This window comes from Bos mutus, chromosome 4 (genome assembly GCF_027580195.1).
Source record: "Bos mutus isolate GX-2022 chromosome 4, NWIPB_WYAK_1.1, whole genome shotgun sequence".
In the NCBI taxonomy this organism is placed as follows: Eukaryota; Metazoa; Chordata; class Mammalia; order Artiodactyla; family Bovidae; genus Bos; species Bos mutus.
Window position 1 is genome coordinate 53,366,657 of NC_091620.1, and position 19,462 is coordinate 53,386,118.

A 19,462-nucleotide genomic window follows, 5' to 3' on the forward strand; every position below is an offset into this window, starting at 1 on the left:
GTTAGTGTTAAATGAAGTTTAAAATAAAGGCTTTGTTTATTTTTTTTGAGTGTGCCACTTTTATCCTTTATATTTTTGCTTTCAGAGAATTCACAATGGCAGAAATTGAGCATTTTGTAGATCCCAGTGAGAAAGACCATCCCAAGTTCCAGAATGTGGCAGACCTCTACCTTTATTTGTATTCAGCTAAAGCCCAGGTCAGCGGACAGTCTGCTCGGAAAATGCGCCTGGGAGATGCTGTTGAACAGGTAAGATTCCATAGGTAACTTAATTTAGAGCATACTTCTTCCTGGAGTTCAGCACTCAGCAGATTCTGTGTACTGGATGATAAAATATTTTGACAGTCACTTTATTTGATACAGTATGTGGGGTTTTTTTGTTTTTTTTTTTTACAGTATTTATTACACAGTATTATTATAGTGGGAGGGAATTACCTGAACATGCCAATGTGTGGGCCATTGGGACTAACATGAAAAAAAATTTAGCAGGGCATGTGGAAAAAATTTGTTGGTTTGAATTGTACCGCATCAGTTTTTGGTTTTTTTTTGGCCACACTCGTCTTCATTGCTGCACGCAGACTTTCTCTGGTTGCGGCGTGGGCTTCTCATTGTGGTGGCTTCTCTGGCTGTGGAGCACGGCTGTAGGTCTTAGGCTTGCGTAGTTGTGGTGTGAGGGCTCGGTAGTTGCAGCCTGCAGGCTGTAGAGCTCGGACTCAGTAGTTGTGGCGCACCAGCTTAGTTGCCCCACGATAGCTGGAGTCTTCCCGGCCTAAGGATTGAACGCGTGTCCCCTGCATTGGCAGGCAGATTCTTAACCACTGTACTACCAGGGAAGTCCCCCATCAATCTGACTTTTAACAATATGGACTTCTTTTGGGGAGACATTTTGACTCATAGGAAGCAAGCCCTTTCTATTTTAAACTCTTCTGTATTACCCATAACAATTGGGATAAGGGCTTGCATATAATAGAATTTCCCTATGATTATTTGCCTAGAGAAATGAGTGAGTAAAAACTTGGTAACAGTAGTTGCTGCCTAATAATGGAATGAATTGCCCTGGGAACAATGAGCTTCCTGTCTGAAAATATTCAGGTGGAGGCTGAGTGATAATTTGTCAGCCCTTTTGCAGAGAAGGGCCCTGCAGGTGGTAGGAGATGGGGCTAGACAGTTTCTAAAACCCTTCTGTACTAAAGTTGTAAAGGGATTTATACTATATGGGGTTTGCAAATTTCAGTGGATAAGAATACATTAAAGTCCCCTCAGCATGTCTTACGACTTTGTTAATTCAGAAGGTATATATGCCATTCCTTAGGGTAATTGTTGTGAATGTCATTTTCAGTACTGTAGATTTAGAAGGTATGAGGTAATAGGCTGAATTTTTGCTGACCCAATGAGTATGGTGGAAAGATTTTGAATGACATCATTCACTATTATCTGCTTGTTAGCTTGACAGTTAAACTTTTGAAAATAGCCTTAATCACATTTTTGGGTATTTCAAATCATTCTGAAAGCTGTATAAATTAGCTTGCTTTGTGTTTCAAAGATTTTTCAGTAGATGATAAATAACTCAATGGAAAATGGTATCTTGGCCTTCAAAAGCCTTAATGTTTGTAGGTTTTTTCACTCTTCTGTGCTTGTTTGCATGTTGCTTGCCTACTTACCTATGAGTTTGTTTATTCATTTATTTTAGGGTGTGATTAACAACTCAGTGTTGGGCTATTTCATTGGCCGCATCTACCTCTACCTCGTGAAGGTTGGAGTCTCTCCAGAGAAGCTCCGCTTCCGACAGCACATGGAGAATGAGATGGCCCATTATGCCTGTGACTGTTGGGATGCTGAATCCAAAACATCCTATGTAAGTAGAATGCAGTGGCTCTAACCATGTGATTTTCACATTGTTAACTTAGAAGCATGGATATCAAAGTTGCCTTTTGTGTGCTTTCCTTCCCACCCCCACACCCCCAGACATGAACATTAGTACTGAAGTTTAGGATTGAAAGGCATTTGGATATAGGAGGTGCTTTAGCATTGGTAGCAGTGGGAACAGGGCAGCAGCCACGAGACGCGGGCCCCAGAGTCTTCTGCATTTCCTTTATTTGATATTGGAGAGACTTCTCACCCAACAGAGACTTAACTCAGGGTCCTTGATTCTCACATGCCCTTGGTTTCTCTTAAAAAGTAAAACTTTTAAAAGTGTCTTTCTTTGAAAAAATAGATTTTTTTTTTTTAATTAAAAAAATTTTTTTAATGGTACTGATGCATCTATTTGCAGAGCAGGAATAGAGCTGCAGATGTAGAGAACAGACATGTGGGCACAGGGTAGGAAGGAGCAGGTGGAACAGAGAGTAGCATTAACGTATCTACACTGCCGTATGTAAAATAGACAGCTAGTGGGAAGCTGCTGTTTAGCACAAGGAGCTCAGCTGGGTGCTCTGTGATGTCCTAGAGGGGTGGGACGAGGGCAGTGGGAGGGAGGCTCACGAGGGAGGGGATATATATATATTTACGGCTGATTCACATTGTTGTACAGCAGGAACTAACACAGCATTGTAAAGTAGTTATCCTCCAGTTAAAAAAAAGTCACTTAAAAAATGACAACCTTTTTTTGTAAAACGGAAAGTGAAAAATAATTCTTTAAGTGTGTTATATAAAAAGTGAAACTTCCAACTGTGTGCTCCCCAAGAGTGTTCCATATCTGTTTTCTCAATCAGGGCTCAATAAACATTTTCCATAGTAAACATAGTAAGTGTTTTAGGCTTTGTGGATCTCTGTGGCTCTCTTCTGTTTTTTGTTTTTTCTTTTTTTAACAACTCTTTAAAAACATAAAAACTATTCTTAGTTCCATGAACCTTGATTTGTCAACCTCTATTCAAAGTAATTTTATATGCTTTAAAAACATACACACAAGTGACAGATAGCCAATAAACACTTGAAAAGATGCTCAACATTGCTCACTATTAGAGAAATGCAAATCAAAACTATGAGGTACGGTAGAAACCAACACAAAATTATAAAGCAATTTCTCACTAATTAAAAAATAAATAAGATGTTCTAAAAATACACGTGTGTATATGCATAATGATATATGCATATATCTGTAGTGACTATTATTGATATTGTTTTTAACATATACTTTTAACTTTATTGAATTAGGAAAGAATCTGTTAGGTTTTTCTTGTTATGTTAACTTTCTTCACAAATTTACTTGACATATGTTTGCTTAAATGATAGTGGTAATTAGTTTTGGATTATAGGTGACCATTAGTTTCTTTATATGTACTAGATATTCTGAAATCTCTTTTTATTTTCAAGTTAAACCAATAAAGTGTTTTATGTGAGAAAATTTCAAGCTAAACCAGACCCAAATTCTTGCTGTTTTCAATTTAGATTCTGAATCCTGCCTGAATGGCATTTCATTTGTTTGTTCATTCGGTATTTGTAATTGTTAAGGGCTATATACCATTCTAAGTGTATCAGCCTATGTAATCCTCACAATAATTCCATTCATTGGTTCTATTTCTTAGGAGACTGAAGTGCTGAGACGTTAGTTGATTTGCCCAAGTCTCAGCAAGGGAGTGGTGGAGCAGGGGTGTGAGGCAGGGCTGTCTGACTTCCCGCCCCTGCCCTTAAACCCCTGCTACACTGCTTTCATAAACCCTACTGCACTCCTGCTCATCCTTTCTGAGTGTCACTGTGAGCTGTGGCCAAACCCTCAAGGATGGGAAGTCAGAAAATGTGGGTCTGAGAAGTCCTGAGGATGGAATGTACAGCATGGTGACTATAGTTAATAGTACTGTATTGTGTATTTGAAAATTGCTTAGAGAGTAGATTGTAAAAGGTCTCATCACACACACAGACACACGATTATAACTGTGTGAGGTGACGGATGTTACCTAGACTTATTGCGGTGATCATTTAGCAATATATACAAATATCAAATTGTTACATTATATACCTGAAACTAATATCATTGTATATGTCAATTATACCTAAATTTAAAAGAATTAAAGAAAAAATTAAAAAGAAAATGTGGGCCTAGCTTTGAGCTTAGGCCTCACATTTTGTGTAAGATCATAAGAAGACTGGACTAAACAAGACCAAAAGCTCTGAAGTAATAAACTTTAAAGGAGAGGGGGAAACTCCTTTAGAGACTTGAATATTTTCTTTTTGTGTGCTTCATATTGTATTTTTTTAAATAAAAAAGTTACTGATACAGTTAATGCTCTAACCTTTTCTTCTCCCTCCTAAAGGGTCACCATGATCTCAAAATTGTTGTCTACCATTCTCAGGCATATTTTTGTAGTTTCACCATTTAGTACATAAATATCTTCATCAATATCTTTAGTAAATGATAATGAGTGAGTATATGTTTAAGAACATAGATATACTAGTTGGCATCTTTAGTGACTCAGATGAGCAAGTTACATGTTTTTAGCTTTTTTTTTCCCCCCTTAATTCCTGTTTTGTTATTTTTATGTGCTGGGGTTTCTGAGCTTATATGAGTTTTATTTTTGCCTCTTTGTTTGAAACACCCCATGCAGTAACATGTGCTTGGAAAGCTTATTAGGGGTGATGGTTGAATTTTCCCAAACTCTGGATCAAAGGCAAAAATAAGTATTTATGAGAAGGACTAACTAGACATCTGTTGAACTAATAAGCCTTTTACCTCTTTGGTTCTTACTCAAATGACAGGTTCTTAAGAGTCTTGGAAAACACTTTAGATTGTGCTTTTGAAAAGTGACTTGGGGATTAACAAGAAATGGAACCTGCCACTGCTGTGATAGTAATGCTGTTATTAAGTTTTATTCTGTGATCTAAACAGTACCTGTTCTTTATTGAGTTTTCTTTTGTTGGGTAGGAAACTGGATTGAGCACAAATGCCCATATTTGTGGCCAGCTGAGATGTGTATTTAGTACAATCACCTGATGCCAAGTTTTGAGAGCAGTAGACACTGTAGAAAGAGAATGCAGTCATTCCTCAGTTTTGTTCCAGGAGCCCCACTGACACCAAAATCCTGGGATGCTCAAGTCTCTTACATATAAAGGCTTAGTATCTATGTAGACCCTATGCACATCTTCCCATACACTTTCAATTAGCTGGTTACTTATGATACAAAACATAATATAAATGCTTTGCAAATAGTTGCCAGGTTTGCAGCAAAGTTTAAGTTTTTGGAACTTTCTGAAAATTTTTTTCTAAATACTTTTGATTCACAGTTGAATCTGCAGATGTAGAAACCACAGATACAGAGGACTGGCTGTATTGTTGAATCTATTACAGTTTTTCGAAAACTTTTTAGAGGGAAAAGGCCAATAAAACAATAAAGTAACAACATAGATAACGTTCCTTTTTCCTCTTTGTCCATCTGTCCTCTCTGAGCTAAGTTTACATTTGTAGGATTTCTTCTTTGATCTTTCCATATGGTCAGTACTTACACAGAGTTTACCTACTTAAATTAACAGATTAAAAAGAAGAGGAAACAGATGACATTTAATGTATTTGTGTTCCAGTTTAATAATGCTTTTCTAATATATGAAAATCAAGTGTGACTTTGGTATCACCATCATTGTTAGGCCGGCACGCTGACGTTCCTCTTAGTTCTTAGGTTTTTCCTTGATCTCTGAGTCCTGATTTTGGCATATGTTCATTCTGTTTATCCTTCAAGGCTGATGTGATGCATTAGCACTCTGTTCATTTCCTCCTCCAGTGTAGTCTCGTTTTCTTTTTCTTTCCTTTTTAATGATTCAGATAAATGTATACATGATGTATTATTTTCCTTATAATTTCTCATAAATGTCTTCCAGTGAAGAGTTATAAGCTAGACTGTAGGTGCAGGGCATGCTGTGATATAACTTAACTCCCAATGGATTTCCCCCCACGTGTTACTTTCGTATCTTTGTCACTTACATTCAGAGTGACCATCACCACAGCACCCTAATAGCATGTTCTTGTTTCTGCTGCTCTTCTACTGTAATGCCATGATGTCTGCTGTAGTGTCTCCTCCTCCCAGATTACCAGTCCCTTTGGTGAGTCCTCGCCTTCCTGCCTGGAGCTAATTGACCTTATTTTCTGTCACCTGTGTTGGTCTCTGAACCCACAAGGGATTTTCAAGGGGCTAATTGGGTCTCTCACCCTTGACTGTTGTTTTCCGTGGTAAAGACTGGTAAAACTCTTCCTCCTCTTGACTGTCTTCCATGCTTTTAAAAGATTATGAAAGTTGTTTTCCTTCTCCACAAACTTTTTGAGGTGAGCACTGCGTTTAGATTTGTGTGTGCATATGTTCTGTGCTGACTCACAAAAGGGAGCTCGGTTGACGCCTGGGTCCTCCACGTGAGCGGCAACAGGAAGAATCTGGGAGTGTGCTGTCGTGTGTCCTGTGGAATTCGGGAGGTCGACTTCTGGCCAGGACTGATTTACTTGCTAGTGTAGAGCTCTTCTGCACTAGCCATGCCCTTCTCTTTGGCAGTTCTTAAAAGTGCACAGAGAGTAATGACTTTGTAGGTGTAAATTCTTTGGTTTGAGCCAAGTTTTAACAATACAGTTGTATGGGCAGGAGGGAACCATTACAGTCGTCCTTTGGAATCCATGGGGCATTGGTTCTAAGACCCCTTGTTGTTGCTCTTGTTGTTTGGTCTCCCAGTCGTGTCCAGCTCTTTGCGATCCCGTGGACTGCAGCACACCAGGCCTCCTTGTCCCTCACCATCTCCCAAAGTTTGCCCAAGTTCATGTCCATTGCATCGGTGACCCCTTGTGGATACCAAAATCCATCAATGCTAAAGCATTTTATGGAACAGAGTGTTGTGCTAGTAGTTTCTACCAGATTCATTTTGACTTCTGGTCAAAAATTTGATAGAGATCTACAAGTTTTGTCTAGGTTCACATTTTATTTCCATAGCTAAATCCCAGCAAATACTAGTTTACCCCACATTCACAATATGGCAAAATAATTCTGTCCAGAAAATAAAAAGACTACTTTGTGTACATGTGTGGATTATATTTATAAGATTGCTACTACTTGATGTATAAAACTGTACCCATTTCAAGCATTTGTAAAAGTTGAGTGGAAATTCTGTAATTGAATTATTCATGAGTATGTATAATCTGCATGCATTTGTGAATGAACCTTGTGTGAGTTACAGATGTTTATTATGTCTTCTCAGGGCTGGATCGAGATTGTTGGATGTGCTGACCGTTCCTGTTATGACCTGTCTTGTCATGCGAGGGCCACCAAAGTCCCACTCGTAGCCGAGAAACCTTTGAAAGAGCCCATATCCTTTCTGATCACTTCTGCAACTCAGGAGTAAACATCTTGAAAATGGATAAGTTTAAGACTGTACCTTGTTCTGTGGATAAACTGAGATGTTTTGGCACTTTATTTAAGCCAATCATTTTATGCATCTCACCGTTCCTTTCTTGTTCTCTTTACCTGTAGTCTAACATGTGTCCACTCAGTGTTTGGTCCTTGAGAGAAAAATGCCTGCATCTTTCAGGATGTTGACTAGTTTTTCTCAGCCATTTCCAACACCTGCATCTACATACATGCTCTTTAGATAAAGGGTGCTCGGTGAATGTTTTCTCTATTAAAAGATGAATGCCCTTTTATGATGAAATAATGTATCTCATTTGATCTGTAGATCAGCAAAGGAGAAATTTCCTTCCTTCACCAGACAATGAGATTGTGAGTTCATCTAAGGGCTAGAGGTGACAAGAAGTAGATCCTATTGTGCCGAGACATAAAGAAATGAATGAATTGTTATCAGAGTTCATTATGCTATGTATTGGGTTATATTGCTGATTAGATAATGTCCCTTTATCTCATTGTAACTTTGAAAAAGTCTTTTTTGATGATGTTTACTTATCTTGAGTGGGGTTTATCTGAATGGTTTTCTGAGTAGTTGTTTTATCTTGCACTTGAAATCAGCATACAGAGGATCTTGGATACCAGTAGGGAACTGGTATTTGTTTTAAGTCAATGAAGGCTTGTCCTCAGGATCATTTCTTGAAGTGCTGGGGTAGTTCTGTAGCTTTGTATTCCTTGACCCCTTCATACAAAACAGTCAATGTTGTTCAGTTTGAACCCAATAAGGGAGCAATTGGTAAGGCGTACAAGAAGGATGCAAAGCTGGTGATGGAGTACCTCGCCATTTGTGATGAGTGTTACATCACAGAAATGGAGAAACTACTGAATGAAAAAGGGTAAGTGTTAAGGTGTGTGCTCTAACGTGGGCTCCACTCAGCTCTGTTCTCTTTGCCATGTTTTGAAAATTAGGAGGACATTAGTTTCTTTAGAAACTTTTGCAAGTGAGTATCATCTCTTGGCTACTTTTAAGGGACTGTCTGTTGAGTTTTGGTGTTGTGACCTGGAAACAGATTTGAAATGGACTACAAAGATCTTTTTTCCTCCCAGTAACTTTCTTAAAGGTGCAGACATATTCATGGTGATTAGAAACTACATCTATCTCTCAAGTCAGTACCCATTTTTTGAGTTTTGGAGTCCTCAGCGTAATTGTTGTAAGTATAAATGAAAAACCATAGAGAAGAATCTTTAAAGGAATTCAACAAAATTCAGCACTAAACAGTGTAGAATTTACTATGTCTGGCAAACAATAAAAAAATCTCTAGCCATATGAAAAACCATGAAAAGACCCAAAATAAGGAGAAAAATCAATCAAAAGAAATACCCAGAAGTGGCGAGCATCATGGAAATAATACAGAAGGATGTTAAAACAGTATTTATGTGCTCAAGGTGATAAGAGAAAACATGAACATATGAGGTGGGAAATGGAAATGTACATATTTTAAAAAACAAAATGGAACATCTAGATAGAGGTGATATCACAAATGTAATTGTGTGTACATAGCCATGATACAGTAGAATGAAATCTCAGGTTCTTACAGACGAGAGCCTATACCCACCGAAAATGTCTTTTCAGAAAAAATACTTGAGGAAAAAGAAGAGATAATATTTTCAGACAGAAAACTTAGAGGATACATTGTAAGCCAGAGTTACACTACAAGAAATGTTAAAGGAGTTCTTCAGGCAGAAGTGTGGAAATTTAGATCTACCCAAAGAAACTAAGAGCTCTAGAAATGATGGCTGTGTGGGTGATATGAGTGACTGATTTTCTTTCATTGATTTAAAATGACATCTCTGAATTTCTTTAAAAGATAATGGGTTGTTTAGAGAAAAATATTAAGTGTATTGTGAAATTTGTGATGTGTAGAAATAGCATTTGTGTCATCAGTAGCCCAAAGGATGGGAGCCAAGAGTTGGGAATATGTAAGAATATGCATACTTCTGTAAGGTGCACATGTTACATATGCTAAGTTTAATAGAAAGGGACATGTAGTCAACTTTAGACCAATTGCCTGGATAAGACACGGAGAAACCAAAGGGATGTAACTAAGAAACCAATAAGCGCTAAAAATAGAATAATAAAAACTGCTCTAAAAAAGATAGGAGAAGGAAAATGAACAAAGAACAGATGAGACGAATAGAAAACAACTCAGGAAATGGTAGATTTCAACTCAACAGTACTGATAGTTATTATAATATAATGATCGAAACACTCAAATTAATAGCCATGTCAGACTGGTTAAAAAATTCGAGACCCAGTTAAATATTGTTTACAGGAAACCGACTGTAATTTTAATACAGACATACTTCGGAGATATTGTGGGTTTGGTTCCAGACCACTGCAATAAATTTGTCGCAACAAAGTGAGTGACACAAATTTTTTTGGTTTTGCAGTGCATGTAGAAGTTATGTTTACACTATAATGTACTCTGTTAAGTGTGCAATAGCATTATATTTTTAACAAGAGTGTATGTACCTTAGTTTAGAAATACTTCATTGCAGAAAAATGCTAACCACTATCTGAGCCTTCAGCAAGTGGAAATCTTTAGTAACATCAAAGTCTTTTACTGACTATAGATCACTATAACAAGTATAATAATAATGAAAAAGTTTGAAATATTGCAAAAGTCACCAAAATGTGACTCAGAGACATGAAGTGAGCAAATGCTGTTGGAGAAGTAGCGCTGATAGACGTGCAAACGCTGGGTGGCCACAAACCTTCAATTTGCCAAAAAATGCAAAGCTTGTGCTTCTTGTGAAGCACAAGAAAACAAGGTATGCCTCAAATTTAAGTTTAAAGGGAAAAGAATTTTAAAAATATTTCCCATACAAACATTAATCAAGAAGGTGGAGTGCCTTATTAACATCAAAGAAAACTTAAGAACAAGAAAAATTATCAGGTTGTATTTCGTAATGATAAAGGGATCATCAATTCATCAAGAACGTAAGTGACTTGTAGCCATGTATGCCACTAAAAATCACCTCAAGATATGTAAAGCAAACTTGACAGAACTGAAAAGAAAATTAGACAAATTAATAGTTACAGAGATTTTTATACCCTTCTCAGTGATTGGTAGACAAAAAAGAATTGGTAGGAGTTTGAAGGTATAAACACTATTTATCAACCCGCTTGTTGTTTGTAGAATACCTAATAACTGGAGTATATACTTTTAAGTACATTTGGAGCATCTTACGTATTTTTTATATCACAATGCAAAGAATGACTTGGCATTTTCAAAGGGTTGTTTTAAAAAAAAATGTAGTATGGGAGTCTGCTTATGGTCTGCAAACCTTGAGCATTTTATAACTGAATATTTCATAATATACAGAAAGCCCTATACAGAAAGTTTGCCAGACCTTGTCATAGACATTAGGCTAAGTGAAAGAAGCTTTACACAAAAGATTATATGCCAGACTCTAGGAAAGACAAACCTGGTTTAGAGTAGTAGAAAGCACTTCAATGGTTGAGTGAGAATGGAGGGGATCGAAAGAGAAGGCACCCAGGGGAACTTCTGGGGCCACAGTGGGTGCATGTGTGTGTGTATTTGTCAGCTATCACAAGACGAACACTTAGAAGTGGAAGATAAAATTATCTATTTCAATAGGAAAATTTTAAAACATTTCTGGTCTCCTAGAATTAATGTCTCTTTATGCTAGAATAATGTCATATCCCATTAAAGTTAACATAGGTTACTATCAGATTTATATACAAACAAGACAGCTTTTAAAAATTATTCTCAAATAATAACTATCTCCTTGCTAATTTCAGCTTTTTTATAACTGTTACATACCCTGCACTTAGACTGTGCTCACAGAGAACATGTATATGATACTGTCTATGTGGAGTCTTTTAATGCATGCATGCACAAACTCCAGAATAGTAAAAATGGAAGAAATCAATGAAAATCATTCATATGATGGATGAGATTATCAGTGCTAGAAACGAGCAGAATGCAGGGTACCATGTACCAGCCATACAGCTCCAAGGACAACCACATGAGGGCTCTCTTTTCCCAGCACCAAGCTGCTTGTGAGACCAGACACATCTGAATTGATCATAATGCAATGAAATACCTCATAAGCTAAAATACAGGTATTATATTACATGAAGTGCTTTATAAAGGTGAATTCTTATAACCTGAAATGGAATGGGCATATCTCAGGATATAAACATGAAGCTCTCAGTGATTTGGGGGGGATAGTATACCCATTCCAGTGTTCTTGCCTGGAGAATCCCAGGGACAGGGGAGCCTGGTGGGCTGCCGTCTATGGGGTCGCACAGAGTCAGACACGACTGAAGCGACTTAGCAGCAGCAGCAGCAGTATTTTATATTGACATATCTGACATATCAAGCAGAATCTTTAAACTTCTTTTAAGCTGATCTTCATCAGCATAAGTATAAAAATTTAGTTTGGAAAAAGTGTAGGAGTTTTAAAAATTCTTTCTGTAAGATGACAAGTTGGTCATTTTTACATTTGTTGGGACAGTAATGAGAACAGTGGTCTTTTTGCCAGCAGACCCGTTTCTGACAAATGTAATTAGAAAGAAATTTTCTTTGATTTTATCTTGATCTCAAAATCAAGGAGTTGGTCACTAAGTCACTTGTGGAATTTTATAAGACTAGCCACATATTTGGGTGCCTCCCAAAATACTGTTTGGTGCTGTTAGAATAATACTTAATTTGGTACTCCTTATGAAAAATTTAAATTTGACTTCGGTTGTTATATCTGGATTGTTGACCAAGTTGTATTACACTTAAAATGAAAAGAGGTTTACCAATCTGTAAAACTCCTTTAAATTAAGGCATGGGCATATGTGTTTTCACTAATATGTGCTTTGTTTCATTGTAGGGAATTTACTGTTGAAACTGAAGGGAAGACGTTTCAGTTGACAAAAGATATGGTCAATGTGAAGAGATTCCAGAAAACACTACATGGTAAATTTGTAAAAATAATTAAGGAACAAGCAGACAAAAATCATTACTCCTTAATGGCATTTTTTTTTTAAGTTTCATAGCATAACTATTTTATGGAAAATTTGAAGAAGAAAATGAATCCTTAACGTTACAGCCCTAAATTAGATGAATATGACATTATATTCATATAACAAGACATTATCTTGTTTTTTAAAACAGAAAAAAAAAAAACATAATTGTACTCATACTGAAAAATAACTTATAATGCCATCTTTATATGTTCTATGACTGAGGCACATATGAAGAGTATCTCTTTGATTAAAAGCATCTTTTTTTTTTCTCACTTGAGAGAACTTATCCACACCATCTTTTCTGGAAGATTAACTTATTAAAAGTCATTTAGGTTAGTGGTCGTTCATGCTTTTTAAAAGCCAATGAGATGATTATTTTTTGGTAGGACAAATTATGTAAGTTGGTTAAGTGAGTATTTTGGAGAAGGTGTGAAGGATTCTTGGTTGAATTGATGCTCCTGGAAACTGAGAGTAGTGGGTATTTGAGACACTACTGCCTGTGGAGTGAGCTGGGCTCCTTTTCCATTTGTTTTTGGCCTGCCTCATTGTTGCTAGGCTGCATGGAGCTGTAAAAGCAGTCAGAGCAGTCATAGGAGAGAGCAGGGGACCCTTCTTCATGCTCTGAGGCCTTTTAGCCACATCCTGGCAGCTGGCTTAGAGCTGTCCTTCACCATTGCTCAGATGCCACCAAAGGATGGGCAGAAAATGCCTTGTTCATTTCTCAAATGTTACTCTCTTGTGTGTTTTTTTGGTTCCAGTTATCTCATTTCTCTTGAAACAAGCTCTCAAGGTTAGGGTCAGTTTAGTTAGATGTGGATAGTGCTTAGCCATGGTTCCTTTCTGAATAATAAGTAATAATGAAGACAATTCCTATGTATACCACAAGTATAACTGCACCCATGGGAAGAGCTGTGGGTTCCCTGGTCTTTGATTGACTGCTGGTACCTGAGCAAACTCTTCTGTAACAGACTCCTGACCCCAGAATCTTGGAAATACAATAGCAGTAACCTGACTCTTAGGGAGTTCTCATCCAGATAGTAAGAGAAAAAGTAAAGCACAAATCACATGATACTTGTATATAGGAGTTGTTTTCATTAAATTTGCCAGCTGTGGTGGTGGATTTTTAATTCTAGCCAAGTCTTACAGAAGCTCTGGAGTTTCAATGCTTTCTGCATAGGTGAGGCAGAAGGCATTGCTCATAGCTTACCAACTTGGTGAAGGAATACACTGGTATCTTGTTTTATTTTTTATAGTATATAAACAATTAAATTTGGTAAAAAAAAAAAGTTTTCCTCTCCAGTTTTCTCTTTAAAGGCATCATGTTTTCTACCAGGAAATAGTTTTCAGGAATGTTCTAATTTTTTTGTCCTGCTGTACAGGGTCAATCACAATCCATCTAGAATAGAGATATTTTTAGGGCCAGTTAGAATTTGTTAGAGAGGACCCACAGTGCATCATGTGGGGTTTCAGAGAGTCTTACTGAATTTCTGTTTCTCTTGCAGTGGAAGAAGTTATTCCAAGTGTAATCGAACCCTCTTTTGGCCTGGGCAGGATCATGTATACGGTATTTGAACACACATTCCAAGTTCGCGAGGGAGATGAGCAGAGGACGGTGAGTTGTATACAGTGTACTGTTTGTTGTCTTACAGTGTCAGAGAATGACATTTCCTGAGTGATGTTAAGACAGCTCTGAAACAATCAGTTATTATTTACTGGAGTATTAACACCTTTGCTTAACTGTTTACAAAGCAAAGCACTTCCTTATCTCATTTGTGCTTTAGAATGTGTAGGTTATTCCAGATGCCATTGTTTTAGTTGCTTCTGAGTTCTGAGACAACATATTACTTTGGGAGAGCTGTCTGTATTGCATCAATGGTAGGAGTGCTCCTTTCTGGATATACTTGTGTTTTTAGAAAATTGGGAAGGAGGCGATGATTTATAGAATTTGGACAAACTTAAAAATTGTATTTATACTTTGGTAAAGCATTAAAAGGAACCTTCTAAAACTGCATGAAATTGTCTGAGGTATTTTGAGGGTAAAGATGTAAATTCCTAGGTTTTAGTCCAGAGATACAGATTCACTAGGTCTGAGACCCCAGGATCTAGTTTTGTGTGTGTATGTGTGTTTATAAGAAACCCAGATGATTCCATTGTGGGAAACTGACAGATTATAAATTGAGCGGAAGTATGTGATGTGTAGGCTTTCCCAGCATTCACACCTAGCTAACGCTGCATGTTTTTAAGAAGTCTTCATCCCTCAAGTTTTCTTTTGGCTCCAGTGCTTTTGAATTACTGCTCCATGTCTTCTACATAGCTCTTCATTATGGCTTATTTCACCTTTCTCACCTAACCTCTGGTTGTGGAAATTATACTCCTTTGATGTATAATTACAGGTTTCCAGGAAGATCACTCAGAACAAGAATAGAGAGGAAAGGTTGTACAGGTCGAATTAACTGAAAGAAGCATTCTTGCCTGTGTGACCAGCTAAAGTTGAGTGTGTGCACAATGCTGGACATCAGTTCTGTAGTTTGTCCTAGGGCATTTAGCCTTAAAGATGAACTATTAGTTCTTGGTTGGATGGCATCACTGACTTGATGGACATGACTTTTGAGCAAGCTCCGGGTATTGGTGATGGACAGGGAAGCCTGGCGTGCTGCAGTCCATGGGGTTGCAAAGAGTCGGACACGACTAAGCAACTGAACTGAACTGAACTGATGAGTTCTTGGCACCAGTATTTTTAAAAGTTTGACATAACTGTTGATAATATACAGCTAATAAAGCTACTCTTTTCTTCTGTGCCCTAAAGTCACATCTTCATTTCCTGACATTTAAGGAGTGGCTTTTCATTCATTAACAGATAGCAGGAACCTAAGCCTGGACCCCAGAGATAAAGACATAAGCGATAGTTCTTCCTGAGGAATGACATCATACTTTATTGAATGTGCCCTTTTTTAGAGGCCAAGTTTGCTTCAAACTTTTCCTGGTTATTTTTCTAATGAAAACTTTTTTTAAAAAAGCTTTCAGCTATTCTTTTGACTCTATAGTGATAAAACTAAAGTTGTAATAGAAATTCCTTAAAGGCTAGGCAAGAATAAGTTATAGTGTTTTATGAATTACATAAAGATTTCATCATGAAGAGGAATTTGATTAGGCTGTAAGAAGCCAAAAATGTTTCTAAATTATTAGCACATAGTCCCTCAATCCATTTTCGTATAAATTTGGTATAAAAGCATTGCTGGTTAGATAACAAAAAAAAAAAAAACCATTTTTCTATAAAGCCAGTTCCCCACTTCTCTCTCACATTAAATGGAATTATCACAAGAGGAAGAGAGAAGTGGAGTTAGGAGTGTTCCACAATTCGTGTGCCATATTGGTGCAGTCTAGGGTTTACTTACAGTGGAATATTCATCCTTGCTTGACATTTTAAGATTAATTAGGATTTGGGGGGCCAAACTGGACCCGTGTCATTCATTATTTTTATGGGACTTATTCATTCTGAGTCCCATGTTCTTGCTTTCAAGTGAAACTTTTGTACAGATCCTATTTAAGAACTATCTTCAGCTCTCATTTCCAATCCAAAATGGTAGAATTGTTTGCCTTCTGCCAAATATTTTTGCTTTCTTTTATTTCTCAGTAACTCTGAAATCTGTTTCAGGAGCAGGTTAGGAGGGCTGTATTTTTCTCTGGGTATACAGAACCTAATTTTGGTTTTTTTGTTTGTTTTCTTCCTACTATTTATTTGGGACATGCATTTGTAAGCTAATTAAACTGTTCTGTTTTACTTAGTCACTAAGACTCAGACATCCTTCAACTATGCTGAATCTCTTAAAGGACATAATGGAATTTTGTCTGTTGACACTACTTTTTTGATGATGTCGGGGGAGGTTCATAGGGATCTCCACAGAAAGAAGTAAGGCTTTTAAGTAGTACCAAATAATTGCCATCTTAGATGGCAGTTTTCAAAATGCTTTACATCATTTAATATTTTTATGATTGACCTGCAAAGTAGGCAGAGCAGACAGCAGAGACCTACGTTTTAGATGGAGAAGCGCCAGTCCAGAGAGGTAGAGTTCACTGAGTTGGTCCAGATTCTGAGCTGAAAACCAGATCTTTGTGATTGTAGTTCTGGTTATCCTGCTGTCTGTTTTATCACACTGCTTTTTCACATCCTGTTTTCCGGTATTTTGATAGTGAAATTTGGACGTTAATGTTTAGATCTTTATACACTAATGCATTTGGATGTCTTTTTAAATCATCTAGTTCTTCAGTTTCCCTGCCGTAGTAGCTCCATTCAAATGTTCCGTCCTTCCATTGAGCCAGAACCAGGAGTTCATGCCATTCGTCAAGGAATTATGTAAGTAAATCCAGTTGGTTAATCTCCATGGGAAAACTATCAGGCAGACTGAATTTTAGGAAATGTCTCTTAAAAAAAAAAAAAAAGTATTGAATAAAGAGTATGCTTGCTCGGGATGTTTTCTCCTAGCATTTGAATGAGTTGGGATAGAACCCAAGAGTCAGATTGCACATTGCTTCTCCTGCTGACCCTGCCAGTCAGTTCATCAGGGGACACCCAGTGGAGGGTGACAACCCTGCGGATCTTCAGCCACTGGACTCTCAGCACTGAAAGGGATCTTTGTGGCTGTCTGGTGTGGCCCACACATTTCAGAGTTGAGAGATGGGAGGCATCCACTGAGCTGCTTGGGGCCACACCAGTCTCTTCACCTTGGCTGCTCGTGACCCTATAGCCGAATGAGATGCAGGGATGGGTGAGGGTTTGGGCTCCAGCAAGGGTTTAAACTTTGGGAATGTTTCTGTCTCTTGCAGCTGCAACTTCTTGCTCTTTTGTGTTCGCTCCTGTTATAAGTTTCCTGAGCGCATATGACATTTTTAATTTATTGAATTTATTTTGGATAGCGGAGGCCTTGACCAGGCACGGCATCTCTCACAAAGTAGACGATTCCTCAGGATCCATTGGAAGACGCTACGCCAGGACTGATGAGATTGGTGTGGCTTTCGGCATAACCATTGACTTCGATACAGTGAACAAGACCCCTCACACGGCCACTTTGCGGGACCGAGACTCCATGCGGCAGATCAGAGCAGAGGTGGCTGCCTTCGCTTTGGCATTTGTAGTCTTAAAAACTGGTTCCTTCCGACCTGAGATGGATTTTGTTGTGTTTATGCTTCCCTTCTTGTTTTTGTCTTTTTCATTTTAATTGTAAATTTGTATCAGACAGAGCATATATTTCCCAAATCCCCTAGGCTTAATTATGAAAATATTCATTAACACTTCTCTAATATTTTACAGCCATTTGTATCACTCTGGGCTCATTCTCTGACAGTTTGCATTTATGATTGTTTATTTGAGCGAGAAACATGATCGCAAGTGGTTGTTGCCATAGTTTTATTGGCAGGCTTTGGAGGCTTAGACAGTTTTATTTTCATATTTCCATATAAGTGTACACACGAGTGTGTATAAACTTCTTCATGCTAATCAATGCAAAACAGTAAATAATATTTCAGTAATTTTACTTGATGGGAAGGGAACCATGGAGATGGGAAAAGTTCAGGAGGGAAAGAAGAGTGACCACTTTGACAGCTGCCTGACCAGTTTATGTTGAGCAAGTTTGTGTTTAGAGTGCCTTTCATTTGCTCTGCTTGTTACTAAGAGTTTGTAATAGGGAAAACAGGAGTGAAAGGCTGCTTTTTTCCCAAGGGAATTTTCAGTCTACCTTAGAGGTCACAGATTTCTGGCTCATATTTTTACAATACCAGATCTGGGTACTCTGAACCTGTATTCCTGTCAGGCAGGGGTTCTCAGAGTGTGGTTCCTGGACCAGCAGCATCTGCATCACCTGGGAACTTGTTAGAGAAGAGAAATCTCCACCCCAGACCTGCTAAGTCAGAAACTGGATGGAGCTGGGGTTTGGAGAGGGAAAAGGGTGGGCAGAACTGTTTTAACAAGCCCCCCAGGGGCTTGCCTGGCAGCCCAGTGGTGAAGACCCTCTGCTTCCAGTGCAGGGATACGAGTTTGATCCCTGGTCAGAAAGCTAAGATCCCACATGCCTCACGGCCAAAATGCCAAAAACAGAAAACAGAAATGACATTATAACAAATTCAATAAAAACATCAAAAATGGTCCACATAAAAAAATTCTTTAAAAAAAGAGGCAAGCCTCCCAGATGATTCCTATGGTTGGTCACTCAGGTTTGAGAACCCCTGCTGTGTGGTGGCCACCGTTGGTTCTGGCTGATGAACAGCTGGCCCCTTCCTGAGGGCCTCTCCAGTTTCCTGACTCCCTTCACTCCTGTTACTTGACTGACCGTGGTTCTAAGAGTTGAATTTAATACAAATGAATAACTTCAGGTAGCCTGGAGGCTTGGAATGACCAGGAAAGGCTCTGTGGGGAATTGGGGTACCCAAGGGAGCTGGCAGGGCTTCTGGGCTGGAGGAAGAGCAGGACCCCAGCCTGGGAGGGAGGTAAGCATAACTAGGTAAAGAGGCTTTGGTGGGAGTCACTTAGAAACACCGTAGGGACCAGTTTTTGGAGGGATCCTGTCACTGTGTAGACACGGACTCGACTCTGTCGTTTCCTGAGTTCAGGGTGAATCCTCTTTTTTTGACAGCCTAATCCAGTTGGTTGATTCTGGGACTTCTCTTTTCTTCTACCCCAGGTCTCTGAACTGCCCAGTGTTGTCCGTGATCTGGCCAATGGCAGCATCATGTGGGCGGATGTGGAGGCCAGATATCCTGTCTTTGAAGGTCAAGAAACTGGGAAAAAAGAGGCAATCGAAGAATGAGGACAGTTTTGGCAACTTATGACCATTTGCTGTAATAAAAGAATAACTCTTATCATGTCCACTTTACAAAAAAAAAAACAGCATCTCATCTCCTCCCCAGGACTACATTTTATCCTCAGTGGCTGCCTGATCTTACTCCCACAATTAAAGTTGAAGGAATTCTGAACAGACTTGTAACCAACATGCTCATGTTTCTGCTATTTTTCCTAACTTGGGTAGACACTCCTGACTTGATGTGAAACAGTGAAGACACCTTAAACTTAACTTTAGTCATAAGACCATAAAACTCACCTGAATAAACTGATGACATTTAGTGTA

At 38.3% G+C, this 19,462-nt stretch overlaps 1 protein-coding gene across 1 annotated transcript in view; it reads left to right on the forward strand.

Annotated features, from left to right (window-relative positions):
• GARS1 (glycyl-tRNA synthetase 1) overlaps positions 1–19,462 on the forward strand; it is a 53,285-nt gene extending 33,823 nt beyond the window's left edge. Inside the window, exons 9-17 of the mRNA XM_005889147.2 lie at positions 86–248; positions 1,690–1,854; positions 7,161–7,268; positions 8,051–8,196; positions 12,209–12,294; positions 13,847–13,956; positions 16,605–16,698; positions 17,259–17,449; positions 19,019–19,462. Coding sequence (XP_005889209.2) covers positions 86–248; positions 1,690–1,854; positions 7,161–7,268; positions 8,051–8,196; positions 12,209–12,294; positions 13,847–13,956; positions 16,605–16,698; positions 17,259–17,449; positions 19,019–19,144 — 1,189 coding nt within the window. The 3' untranslated portion in view covers positions 19,145–19,462. The remainder of the gene's footprint in view (positions 1–85; positions 249–1,689; positions 1,855–7,160; positions 7,269–8,050; positions 8,197–12,208; positions 12,295–13,846; positions 13,957–16,604; positions 16,699–17,258; positions 17,450–19,018) is intronic.